Genomic DNA, 14220 nt, shown 5'->3' on the forward strand with positions numbered 1-14220 from the left:
AGCAGTGGGGGAAACGAGGATTTCAGCAAGGGAATATTAACTGGGGGACGTGAGCACAACTTGGAGTGATCGTTTGGATGCTTTTAGAACAAAACCTGCCGATTCTACAGCGCTGTTTGGTTTTCCTTTGTGGTTTAGTGGAGCTGGCGATGATCATGGACCGGCTGTACGGAGGGGTGTGCTATGCTGGAATCGACACGGACCCCGAGCTGAAGTACCCCAAAGGAGCTGGGCGGGTTGCATTTTCTAATCAACAGAGTTACATTGCTGCTATCAGCGCTCGCTTTGTTCAGCTGCAGCACGGAGAGATTGATAAACGGGTAAGGGCTGTGCTCCCCGCTCTGTGCTTCCTCCAGAAATGCTCTTCCTTGTAAACGCTGTCATTGTGAAAGCTGTAAATGTTAGATCAGATTAACTGCATATTTAGGGCTGGATTGGGCCGCTTAGATGCAACGCGGAATAAGGATGAGGGAGTGGTACAGAGCTGCTGCTTCTGGAACGTAGGAGGCAACTGTGAAACAGACTTTCTTGAATTGCTGAGCACAGTGGGAAGCATGTCAGCTGCCTTGCCCTTTTATAAGAATATTGCACTTGTCATATGCTCCCACTGCAAGTATTTGTAGTGTTTGTGTAATGCAGGGAGTGAGGTATCTGCCAGAGATGGAGCAGTTCTTGCTCCTGCTCTGCATCTTTTGGGAGAAGGGCAGAACCACCCCAGGGCTACGCAGCGTGTGCTGGGTATCCAAGACCATCATATGGTAATGCCTTTTAAACTTGTTTGTGTGCATTGCAGCCTCACAGTCATCCCCCACACCTTGTGTAAAGGCTGTGTTTAGTTATTTTATTCTCTTATTATTTTATTCCTTATTTTTTTAAATTAGAAGGATATGCCAAATGGATCTGCCGTTTGCTTCTGCCCTCCTCATCTCTATAAAATGTACCTGCCAGTTACAGTGATCTTCAAAGCGCAATTTTGAGAAACTCAGATGCTCACATCTCCTGTTCTGTCTAATTCATCCTTTGTCTCTGGATTTTTCCTACATGACTGTCACTACTGATCTTAATTTTATAGTTAATACAGCGGAAACCCTCCAAACTTGGCTGATTAGCTCATTATCATTTCAATCCTGCTTTGGCTACAAAGCTTGGGTAGAAGAACTGTAACAACAATTTGACTGTGGGCCTGTGAATTGGAATGTCTTTGTTCTAATCTTGGCTCCGAAATAAGTTCTGAACAGCTTTGAACAAATAATTTGGGCCGCCCTTGTGCAACTTGTGCTTGCATAAGCAACACTTGGGTGAATAGGTCCATTGAAGCTGGTGGGACTACAAATTTAAGTAAGTACTTGTGAACTCTAGCGAAGATTTTGCAATCCATTTCCCCTTCCTTCCTTGTCTCCTCCCACTCTCCTCATTTCCTCATTTTTTGGTGTCGTTCAGAATAAATGTGTGGAGATAAGTGCTCAGAGGATTCATTACAGGAGGGATTGGGTGCATGAGGGAGGTAAAAGTACAGCAGTGGCAATGCTGCCTTTTTTTTTTTTAATAAGGTACTATTTATTAATAATTTTCTAATAATATTCTTCTGTAGAAATAAAATTAGTAGCAATAAGGGATTTCCTGTAGAATTAGGCAAGGAGGTGCTGCTAAAGGGTGTGCCCTCACAGAGATAATGCAAATGAAGTGTTTGGTGGCCTGCACTGCTGCCAAGTGCTGCCACCCTAAGTGGACCTGATGAAGCTTTTTCTCAGGGAGCAGTTGCAGCTCCTATCACACTCTGAATAAATGTGCTGAGGACACCTCTGCTGCAGTTGGGCCTCTGGAGGTGGCTGAGTAGAGGTAACAGAGCAGAATCACCATGTGAAGGAGGCCTGTGTAGCATCTTCATCCTTCTAGCACTTGGAGAAGCAAACACTCCTCAGTAAATCCCCAACCTCACACTGCACAGCAGATTGGGGATGGAGAATGTGGCATTAGGAACATTTGTCTGCTTCTACTCTTCTACAAATTCATTCTCCTGAGCTGGCACAAAGGGGTTTTGGGAAATGCAGTTTGAGCACTGGAAGAGGAGAAAAACTGAGGTCATTAAAAAGGCTGCTGTGCTGTCTCTGAGTAGCTTATATGTCCTGTAAGCACAAATGACATCAGACTACTGCAGTCTGGACTGTGATAAAATTGGGTAAGTTTAAAAACACAAGAACTTGTGGATGTCCTTATTTGACTGAGGTATTTCAGAGGCTTGTGAGATGCAGAGAGAAGCAGCCCTGGGGCAGATGCAGAGATAACAGTAGAGATAACCAGTCCAAGTCTGGATGTTTGAAAATGTTTATGAATACATCTAATTAAATGGGCTTCAGAGAAGGGTCACAAACACTTCTAGAGCAGGAAGTTGTACCTATATTTGTTTCTACTGCACTGAATTACAGCCCATCACCTAGTCCTTAATGCCAACAGCGTAGGCGGGAATCAGTCCCCTGTTAAGCTTCTCATTTTATCCCAACAAATCAGGTGGATTTCCTTTTGCTGAGAGGACTAAGCCATGGAAAAAAAAATACAGAAATGAGCTATTTATTTGGATAATAAATAACTTTTTTTTAATGTTGGGAATTCTGACATTGAAATTTGCAGACCACATGCTAATTTAATCTGCAGTTACAGTGTTGTATAAAGAGTTTCCATTCCTGCCTGAATGGGGAGGATCTTAACTGGCCATCACCATGTTTAAAAATAACCCCCCGGGATTCTCCAGGGGTTTGATGGCAGTCTGTGTATCAACAGTAGGTTGGTTGGGCCTTTCTATAAATCAGTGACCGCATGTGTGATGCTGATGGTCAGCATTGGCTCCTGGGGTTTTTTTAAGGATCAGGGAGTGGGAGCAGAACTGTTCTCAAGTGGCTGGAGTTTTAGGTGCTTAACAGCCATGATCATGTGTAATCAGGGCAAAAATTCGTGAGTGTAATACTCCCTGCTACAGAACTCTGGCCATCCTGCTACAACACAGCGAGTAGGTGGTGTGGAACTGTCATTATCTACGTTGCAATTAAGCACTGTGAACTTTCTTCTCGTTTTCTGAACGCAGGTGGAAGTTAAGCCATATGTCTTGGATGATCAGCTTTGTGATGAATGTCAGGGGGCCCGTTGCGGTGGGAAGTTCGCTCCGTTTTTCTGTGCTAACGTTACCTGTCTGCAGTATTACTGTGAATATTGCTGGGCTGCTATCCATTCACGCGCTGGCAGGGAATTCCACAAGCCCCTGGTGAAGGAGGGAGGAGATCGCCCGAGACATATTTCATTCCGCTGGAACTAAAGGATCACTGCAGTGCTCATTTGCAGGCCTCCAATTAAGTGCACTCTTCTGTTCTCCCGACTGCCCCCAGCCCTCCCCGCCCCGTCTCTTACTCACACAGCATGTCCTTTTGTAGTAGTCTGTAATTTAAACAATAGTATAATGAAAGAATGACCTATAATATGGGTATTTTATAGAACCTTGTCATTGAAAACTGTATTGGGAACTCCTTTTCGTATCGATAACATGTTGCAAGTGAGTTGCATTCTCTTGTCTTTACTACCAAGAGAACACTTAATTTCCTGCAACATTTTCTTAGAGGAGAGAAAAATATTAAGAAAAGAGAATTGAAACAATAGAGTATTTTGGTTTTTTAATTAAATTATTGTTAATAAAGAACATAATAATACTTTTACTAAATAACCGTGTAACAATAACACTATCAGTCTGTTCTGACACTTTTCCCCCAGGGAAGCCTGTTTTTGCCTCTCTTTTTTGTTTGGACTTTGGATTTTTCCAGCAACAGATGAAGTTAACATTTACCTACCAACAGGAAAGAGCATGTTTAAAGCAACAAAAATGCATGAGCAAAGTTGAAGCAGCACTATAACAATGATTTCTTTTTTTAATTCTTTTTTTTTTTTTAATCTCTTAAGGGTTTTGAGGCTGAAATTTTAGCTCGGTGTGTATCTGACCGTGCCTCTGGCTACCACCCACATCCAAATTACTAACGAGATAGGCAGAGCTTACTATATTTTCATCAAAATGATTACATTTTAAGAATTCCTGAATGTAAAAGTTGAGTACAAGTTACTACTGAGGGGGGAGTGCACTTTTTTTTTTGTTTGAGAGAACTCAATTGTCTGGTTACAGCCCTAGATATCCTACCAAAGCTAGAGTAATGACAACTAGTGAACTGGCATTTCCTCTCCTGAAGGATAAATATATAGATTTTATTTTTGATGGCTATATATAACTCTATATCCTAATATACTAACATTCATCAGGGGCCAGCTTTTGCTCTCCATTTTGACGTGAAAAAGCAGAAAACCTAAAGATACCTCAAGGATATCACTGATTTTTACTGAAGTTTTGATATTCCATTGTGGCACACGAACTCAAATTGGCTGTTTTATCGGTTTTCCATGTAAAGTTAGTTTAAAATCCCCTCAAATTTATCTGTAACAGAAGGCATGAACTGAAGGAGTTTCAGATCTTGTTTTGCACTATTTTCTGAATTTGTGCATGAAATGGTGCAAGTGTGCATAGGCCTTTCTTACTCTTCCTGTAGAAAGATCCCAGCTAAGATTCCACCTGTTCAGAACTAATTCTGGGGAGATAAAGACACGCAGGTGTTTGAAGTGCCAACCTCGCAAAGTTAATGCCGGCTTTATTGTAACTGAGTTCTACCTTGAGAAGCATTAACCCAGTCCGTGTGAGCTGTGCAGGGGGTAGTTTGAAATACTCGAATGAAGGAGTGGTTCTGAAAATTATTTTTATTACCTTTGAACTAATGCCCCGGCCAACTTCTCAGATGAGGATGTAGCAGTGTGCAAATAAACTGATTTATTGGCAATCTTCTGAGTGGCCTGGGACCGTCCCAGAGCCTCCCAAACCAAAGACTTGCCTCAGCACTGCTTGGAAAACATCTGCTCCGTTAAAAGCCCTCATCGGCCCCCCTCATCCCCTTCCCCCAGCCCCGATTATCTGTATGAGAAGCAGTTTTTATTTTCAATACAGGCTTTAATGAACTTATACCTTACCAAGTTCCAAAGGTCAAAATGGAGACATTTGCTGTCTACTAGTCAAGTATAGCAAGGGAGCTGCTTTTACTGAAATCCCTGAAAATATTGACAACAGTAATGCAAATGCAGAGTGCTCTTGTGTAGATTGTCAGGGACTTTTTTTTCTCTGAAGTACATAATTATAGTTGGAATGTTCCTTTAATTTTTTTAATGCTTGTAGGTGGCTTGGGGTGTGCTATTGTGCCGATCCTACCCAGCTAACAGGTGAGGTGGGTTTCCATTACAAGAAATAACACTGTTTGAGAACTAGCTTTGAATAATAATTTTTTCCCTTTGTACATGACCTGCTGAATTTCGGTACAGTGTTTTTGTAGCTAACTTATTTTGTCATGCACATAATGTATATTTGTTATGCACTACTTTTGTATATCTTGTTTTTCCAACAGTGAGCATTTTTAGGCACACTTTTCACTGACGGGATATCTCTTTATGCAATACCTCAATTTTTCATATTGCAAAGAGTAGCTTTTTGTACTTTTATTACTGAGAGATCTTCATATACTTCATTTTTTAATATAAATAATTTTAATAAATTTTATTTTCTTATATTCTGCTTTTTATACATTTCAGTGCTCTGCATACATTTTGAATTATGGATGTTGTGCACTGGCAATGCTATTTTAGAATCTGCAGAGAAAAGAAAGCATGTTGCTTAAACATCTTAGCCCAGCACCAGGTATTTGGTGTACATATAATTTAAGAAATAGTATATGTAAAGTTGAGAATTAAAGAAGAAAAGCATGAAAGTGAGAAATGACACTTGTCTTTAGACCCATGAAATTTAAATGCATAAATATAGTGTAGAAATTTAAAAGTCAAGAACCATCAAAATTGTCTACCGCTTCTTACTGAGTTTTTAAAAATTATACACAAATGCAGACGTTTTTGGTGAATGTTTAGCCATTTTTATTATTAATAAAGAATCGATGTTAGGTGTTTGATGCAGAAATGTGTCTGCTCTTTTAAATTATATTTAAAGAATAAAAGAGAGCCTGCTGGGTGGCAGGCATGTAATGTTAGTATGCATGACTAATGTAAGAAATTGTTATTCTACTAATATTCACTTGTGATTGTGTGACAAGCGTGTTTACAGATCCTTTGGTTACACTTCGATTTACAGGGCATAAACAATTATATACATTACTCTGTGCTTCAATAGTGATGACATGTCCTTCTGATTCCATGGGGTTTGTAGTTTTGGGGTTACCATGTAGCTCCAGACGTGATTAACGTGTAATTAGGTACCAGTCGTGGGGTATCCCTTCGATGAGCAGCGGGGTCAGGGAGCGTGGAGTCGGATCCCCCTGGCCTGGCTCCGCCCAGGCCTTTCCAGTGTAGTTACAGAGTAATTACATGGTTATTTTTGCAATGTAAAATAAAGTGTTTCTGATTATTTTATATGTAAAGGAACCCCACTGCCCCGTGCTTTTTGGTATAGTCTCTACTTCTCCATACACAGACCTCTGCAGAATGCAAATTTCAACCTTGCAGTGACTGAATTTAGCGTTTTATAAGGATGCTGTTGGAAAGACTTGATAATTCACCCCTTGTGTTTTTGAAGAGTTAAAACCTTCTGTTCAAAGGTGATTTAAAACTTGAATGTGATGAATTGTGGCAAGTTAACTTCAAGTTATGTGCAATACCTATTTCAGACTTCTGGAAGATCTTTGCAGTGTAATTCTTTGTTTTTAATTGCAGACATTTAAAAATGTCATTTTCTACTGTTCTAGTAAATCCTCTTTCTTGCTGGTGTTTCTAAAGAAAAGAATCAGAAATCAATCTTTCTACTAATGTAAATTTGAGATTATTTTTAAAAAAAATGGAATAAAAGGTTTTGGTCATTTGCTTTATTTTATTATCTTATTTTAAAGCTACTGTGATAGCATTGTAAGAATTGGGACAATATTGTATTCAACTGTTTTATTTTTTATATTTTTAAATTTTAAAGTATAATTAGTTTTTATAATTTTCATCAGATTTTTTGTTATATTTTTTGGAAGTGAAACTTTTAGCAAGTGGGTGTCTAGTTTTTACTAATCCCTAATATGTTTTTCCCCCAATGTATTGCTCATATTATCAGAAGGAAAAGTTATTTAAGTATGTCAGTTAATTGTACTACTTGGCTGAATTTCCATATAGTTTTTACTGTGTATGGGGAGGTTGTAGTATTTATTATAGCATTTTAAATAAGGGTAATTCATTTTTTATTAAAGTCATTTTCACGTTTAAGTTCATATTTTTGTATGTTCTACTCTAAGTTATATAACACAAGTTACTTTTTTTAAAGAGTTCATTTGTTGAAGTGCTAGTGAAAATTAATGTTATTAAATAGTTTGCAAATGACTATTTATACCAGTATGCATATAATTTTTAAATATTTGTAATGTGAGATGTTGAATGAATAAAACTTTTAACTCAATGTTTCTCCTTAACCTTTTTATTTTGATCTTCCTGTAGACACTTGTTCCTTTGCGGCTGAAGCTCGTGGGGCCTGGGGGATGTGATTTTGACAGAGGTTATGGTGCATGAGGGGCTGTGTGAGGTCAAAAGGGCTTTAGGGGAAGTTCTACTGCCTTGTTCTGGTCACCAAACTGCAGTGAAGTTTCCTTGGGGAGGGGAAGGAGGGTGAGAGATGCCGAGAGCCCGGAACGCTGCACCCAGTCAGTACCAAATCCATGGGCAGAGCTGGACACCAGGAAGGGCTGCTCTGTGTTGAATCAGGCTCTGAGAACCCTCTCCACGGCTTGGATCCAGGTGTTGAATGCTAAGTGTTTAACTTGGTGCTTGTTGAGTGTTCGGTAGAAACCTCATGGAAGTTTGGAAAAGCCCTTCAGCAGTTCCAGCACTGCCCTTCCCATTCTTTGCACAGCCTTAAGTGCGTCAGCCTGGCCAGGTAATTGTAGTCGGGTCACTTGTTTGTGCTCAGTGTTCTCTGCAGCTCATCCAGAGAGGTGAAACCCAAAACACAGCTGGGAAATCCAGGTAACTGGGCAGGTGACTGTTCAGTGAGGAGAGAACCCCTGAGGCACCAGGTAATGCCAGAATGGTTTGGGTTGGAAGGGACCTTAAAGATCATCTCGTTCCAATCCCCTTCCCTGGGCACTATCCCAGGTTGCTCCAAGCCCCTCCAACCTGGCCTTAAACGCTTCCAGGGATGGAGCAGCCACAGCTCCTCTGAGCAACCTGTGCCAGGGCCTCACCACCCTCACAGGGAAGAATTTCTTCCCAATATCTAATCTAACCCTACTCTCTGTCAGTTTGAACCATTCCCTCTTGTCCTGTCACTCCAGGCCCTTGTGAATAGTCTCCAGTTTCCTTGTCAGCTCCCCTCAGGTACTGGAAGGCCACAATTAGGTCACCTTGAACCCTTCTCTTTTCCAGGACAAACAATCCCAATTCTCTTTAGCATGTCAGTCAGAAACCACTGTGCAGCTGGGACAAGCAGATAACCAGACTGGGGCCAGGGCAGAGCCCAGCAAGGCATGGACAGACAAGGATTCTTTTCTAATTGTCTCATGGTTGTGATCCGATAGATACAGAAGGGGGACAACTGGCATTTTAAAGAGCTTGCTAGTTTCACTCTTTAATTTAAAATATCTAAATATCTGAAAAGTCCCTTGAAATGTTACAACCCTATGTGTTTGCTCTTCAAGGATAGGAAGCAGGAACTGTGCTGAAAGAATTCGAGAGTTTTGTCACTAATCTCGTGTGCCATCACGAAAGGAATGGTGGTGTAAATGTTAAGTAGATGGTGAGTATCCTTCTTTTGTGTGGGTGCTCCAGGAAATGCAGATCTTGCTGCTCTGATGGGATTAGTTCTGCCAGAGGCTGATTGCATTGCTTGCCATTGGCTTCAGAGGATTCCCACCTAGGAGCTAATGCCTTTAGAAACTAGTTTTTAATGAGAATGAAAAGTTTCCCTGGTTGCTCGGTACAGGTACTTCCAATCCCTCAAAATGACTGTTTAAACCGAAAAGCTGGGATGCTTTGGATGAGAAATAGAGGCTGGAGATGCCCAGTGAGTCAGGAATTCCTCAGTGCTGCCCTTTGTGCCAGCCAAGGAGCACCAGACAGCATTGACCAGTGTGACTTGGCTGGAAAGTGTTATCCCTCCATTCTCTGCATCGGGATTGTTAGGAAATAGTCATAGTTCAGCCTTTCCGATGTCTTAGCAAATTCCTGACATTGTTTTCAAGTGCAAATGGTGCTTACCAGAGGTTTATCTGATGTTTTTTACAAGTATGATAGACTTGAAATTTGGCCCTGGAGTATGGAGGGTTTAAGTCTGGATGCCGTGGTGGTGGAATCAGCAATGTCCTTCACAAACAAGGCACTCCCTCACTGACTTCAATTCAAAGTGCTGTAAACTTAGAGGTGTTTATCAGGATCCAATATCTGATTTACAGTTGGGGATTTACGTATTCAGTCTAAAATTCTTCAGTTCTGAAGACTGCAAAATACTTTGTGAATGTTTAATAAATGAAATTTTCTTATATAGGCGGAATCTAAAACATTCAGCTCAGTAAGGTGAAATGCCAAAGCTCCAGAGCATTCAAAACTCCAGATGATCACTGTTGGTAGTGATGGCTTTGCTGATTCTGAATTGCTGGGAAGTCACTTTCTGGGACAGATGATGTAACAAATCCCTTTTGGGTTCCGTGTGTCCTGAAGCTATAAATAAATTGTACAGGCAGACTCCAGAAGATGGAGGTTTGCCTACTGGGTGAAATTCCAGAATTTCTACAGTATGGAATCCCAGCTCTTTCCTTTCAGCAGAAGCTGCCTGAGCACAGTCACCACCAGCTCTCCCTGGTGCTCCTTGCACTAACTGAGCTGCCACATTCCACACTGGTTGGAGGTGGATATAACCCATCTCATGCTGATTTAAAGGCAGAGGTGTATCTTCAAGACAGTCTCTGAGCTGTCAGGTTTGTGCTGGACAGTTTCTTCTGCCAGTCTTGATCCTCCAGCTGCTGTTTATTCGCTCAGCCCCAGCCCAGAGTGCACAGTGCCTGCCTACAGGAAATCTAGGACAAGTAATAGCCTCAGAAAGGATAGATGAGGAAAAACACTGACATCTCTTCCTCTGTGTAAAATAAGCTGATTCAGTCTGTCAGTATAAAAAACAGCCTGTGGGATAAGAATATACTCACAGCTGTCTGTGCAGTCATAGAAATTGGAGGGGGTGAATCAGTGCTCTGAATGCATCACTGAAACTCTTCCTGAATCCTGATGCTCTGATTGATGCCATCAGATATCACCTGTTTTCATGACACAGGAACTACAATTTCCTGACTTGTACAACTTGCCAGAGAGACAATTTGGTACTTAATGTTGATTTATTTGAATATATATATCGCTAAGGGAAGCCTTTCTCAGTCACCTTGTTTATGGAGCTTGGGAGACCGTGTTCTGTTAAGGTTCCATCACAAAATCTGCTGGTCAAGGGTTCTCAGTCCTCCTGGTATGTATGAAATGTAGAAATATATGAAGTCTGTGTTTGACTGTGCTTCCTGAAATTTATTTCTGGTAAGTCATGAAAGCTGAGATTAAATCCTCTGAACACTGTGCAGGTAGAGGGTAACTCTGAGGACACATTTTGGGTTTCTGTTAATGTTTTAAATGGACTTAGTTTTATTGCTCTCAGCTATGTGGTATTTTTTTTATTCCAAAACTCTAGCAGGTTGAATGATTTGCTTTTCATGGGACTGAAGAATATTGTTTTTAAATGGCAGAGTGATGGGGTAGATGCAGTGGACACACAATGTGTGCCCTAATAACTTAGCCCAGATCTGCAATCTGTGGAGGGGTAGCAAAGCATTAGTAGGGCAGTGCATTTGAAGAAAAAAGAAGTCTCTGCCAGCCTTCTCCAAGCCAAGGCTTGAAAAATGTTTGCTCACTGTAAATCACCATCTGACAGTGCTGCTGACTCATGGACCAGGATCAGTTTGCGCAGGGATTGTTTAGGCCTTGCTATGCATTAAGTTGTCAATTTAGCCGAGTGTCACTTTGCAAGACAGTGCTTGTGGCTTTAAGCTCATGCCCAGTGCTGGTTTGGGTTGGAGAATGCTCATGCCAAGTGTTTCTGAATTTTCTGCCAGTGACCTAAATGCAATTCCTTAGGTTTTTGAGGAATTCTCATCATTAAGCAGCAGGCAGTAGCCCCCAGCTTTGCTTCAGCGGGCCAGCTGTGCACAGGCAGATGTTGCTCTGTACACACTGGCTAAATCAACTCAGCTCTTCAGTCAGCAGCAAGAAAATTTGCTCAAGCATTGCTTTTACGGGGGGGTGTCTTTGGAGGAATGTGATGGCAGAACAAAGCAGTGACTGCTTCAATTTTCTCTGCAGAGTGAGCAATCCATGGAGACAGGAGCCCTGCTCAAGTTCCTTTTCTGGCAGCATCCTGATGTCTCTGCGGGTATGGAGGGAGGGAATGTTTGGTATCTGAGTTCTGCAAAGGCCCCAGTGCTATCACAGAGTGGCCTCATGGCTGAGAATCACAGAACTGAGATTGGAAAAGACCTGCAAGGTCATCGAGTCCAACCTGTGACCGATCCCCACCTTGTCACTGAATTTTCTCAGCTGTGTGTTCACACAGGGTCTGACTGCACATTCCCCAGAATAGCAGGAGTAACTTCTAATATTTAATTTCATAGTCTCTGCAGCCTAAAATTTGGTAAAGTTTTCCTGTCTCTGATTTGGAAACAAAGGATGTCATCACTTAATACCAATAGCTTGCATATTTATGTGGAAAAATGAAACCAGAGCAACTGAAGTCCTTTCCTGCTTTTTGCTTTATCCACTTGACTACAAGCCTCCCCTGGAAATCAGGCTGTTCAGTTCTGGTGTTATTTCAGGGCTTGTTTTGTCTTTCTGAGTTTTCCCCATAGTTTCATTTCCAATTGGCGATCTCTGTTTAAATATTGTAAAACACAAAGTTCTTCTAAGCCAAGGGTTTTGGTCTCATTGACTTGGGTTTTGATTATAAAGCCTATGGATCTTCTCGGTGATTTGGAAATCTCTCCAGGGGAGGCTCAGCCTTTTATGTAACAAACTCAGTTTACAATCTGCTAAATAATTTCATGCACAGTATGAAGAGATGGGAAAATAGGCCTTTCCTTATAAGTGGTATAGAGGAAGCAATTCCCACGTGAATGGTTTGTAAAGCAGTTGGAGATGTGCAGGTTCAGTGCTGTGAAATCCAGGTGCATTCCAAGGGCAGTTGGCCATTTTTTCTCTCTGCTGCCCAGCCATTGCTCACACAATTAACTGAGAGCCAGGGTAAATGATGAAATTTTGCAACTAAGCAGAATCTGAAGGCAAATGCATTGCTTTGACTTACCAGAAGCGGTGACTTTTGTTTTTATAATGATTCCTGGTTACACTAATAAATGGTCCCCAGTGTCTTCTGTAGAGTAACCACATTCTAATGAAATACCTCACACCAGTGACTCTTATTAAATATTCTGTGAAAATGAAAGTGATAGAATAATTGTTTGTGCTACTGCTGAGGATATAATTAACAAGGTTTGAGTGTAGCTGTTGTCAGAATTAGCACACTTTTCATGTGAAAATCCCTGTTCACAGTGTTAGACTCCTATTTCACCTGTATTCACTGTTTGCAGTTGATCAAGATAATGTAACAGTTAATGAGCAATTGGCCTTGCCTGAGTTATATTGAATTTCAGGGTAAATTCAGGTTAGATGAATGGAAGAAATTCTTCCCTGTGAGGGTGGTGAGGCCCTGGCACAGGCTGTCCAGAGAAGCTGCCCCATCCCTGGAAGTGCTCAAGGCCAGGTTGAACAGAGGTTGCAGCAACCTGATCTAGTGGAAGGTGTCCCTGCCCAGGGCAGGGGGGTGGAACTGGATGGGCTTTAAGGCCCCTCCCTGATTTTATGAATTATGTTGAATCATGTGAGTACTTTGTCGAATTCCACTGCAAAGAATGCTCAGAGAAAAACAAATCTCCAACAGCAGCAGAAGGGTGGGGTTTATTCAGGGAATCACTGACTGTGTGTGCAGCAATATCCCATCAGCTCCTTCCTTCCTTCTGCTTGGCATGAACTGTAGGTTTGCTACCACCAAAACCTGCCTCATTTTAAAACCTTTGTCAGGGTTCACAGATGAAGGCACATGCTTGTCCAAAGTAAAACTGAAACAATGGAATTCAGGAACCAACACAAGTTCTGAGCTGGAGGAGCTGACATTGGAATACAAAACAAACTCGATGAGGTGCAGGCTGAAAGCTGGAATCTGAGCTATTTTTAAGTAGACAGTCGCAGCTGTGGTGAAAAGCTGAGATGTTTTTTCACTGATAAATGCAGAGATAGTGGCCAGCTGGTAGTCAATTCACAGGTGTGGAAAGGTGGATGAAAAGCAGCGTGCAGCTAAAATAGCTGAACTTGACAGATCTGCAGATAGATTTTAGGTGACGTTGATTTTTCTGAGCAGCAACAGATCCTAAAAGGGATCTGAGCTGAATTTGCATTTGAGATCAAAGTCCTGGCAATGTGCTGTTGGGAAAAGTGGGCAAAATGTGCCACACGAGGCATGTGTGTTTGCATTAGCAGGGTGGAAGCATATTCCATAAATACAGGTGCTGAGGAAACCACTGATTTGGCAGCTGTGATGCCCTGACGAGGCCGGAGGAAGGAAGCATCCTGCCAGCTGGCAAAGGCAGCTCCTGCCCAGGAAGATAAAGCAGCAAGTGTCCCTGCAGAGTGTGGGGACAGTCATGGAATGAATACAGGGCTGGGTAGGTTTATGTGTGAGTATTCAGTGGGGGGTTGTGGTGTGGACTGAGGTGTATTTCAGCTAAAGGAGGGATTTCTTGGTCAGGGATGTGTGAGTGATGGACTTGGGGAAATTTGTACACCAGGATCTGTTTTTCATGAAGGTTTTGGGTTGCCTCTCTCTGGGTTTAATACTCCCGAATTGAACTCGCTGGCTGCCACCTCACTGGGACAGGTGGTTAGTGCAGGTCTTTGCAGAGGAGGAGGGAAGTTTGGGGTTGGGGATGGGTGGAGTTGAGAATCGTAGAAGCACAGAATATCCAGAGCTGGAGGGGACCCACAGGGATCTTCGAACTCCAAGCCCTGGCCCTGCACAGCACACCCCAACAATCCCAG

General features: G+C 41.9%; 1 protein-coding gene and 1 long non-coding RNA gene across 4 annotated transcripts in view; one reads left to right on the plus strand and one right to left on the minus strand.

Moving 5' to 3' along the window:
* The window catches only part of CPEB4 (cytoplasmic polyadenylation element binding protein 4), a 41920-nt gene extending 34410 nt beyond the window's left edge, over positions 1-7510 (plus strand). For all 3 annotated transcript variants that reach the window (XM_050312501.1, XM_050312503.1, XM_050312504.1), the window contains 2 exons: positions 139-320; positions 3080-7510. In XM_050312501.1, coding sequence (XP_050168458.1) covers positions 139-320; positions 3080-3307 — 410 coding nt within the window. In that variant the 3' untranslated portion in view covers positions 3308-7510. The remainder of the gene's footprint in view (positions 1-138; positions 321-3079) is intronic.
* Positions 1-14220, minus strand: part of LOC126638554 (uncharacterized) — a 1011613-nt gene that overhangs the window by 898893 nt on the left and 98500 nt on the right. The window lies entirely within an intron of this gene.

The sequence above is a fragment of the Myiozetetes cayanensis genome, unplaced genomic scaffold, assembly GCF_022539395.1.
Source record: "Myiozetetes cayanensis isolate MyiCay16 unplaced genomic scaffold, myiCay2020 scf17, whole genome shotgun sequence".
Lineage (NCBI taxonomy): Eukaryota > Metazoa > Chordata > Aves > Passeriformes > Tyrannidae > Myiozetetes > Myiozetetes cayanensis.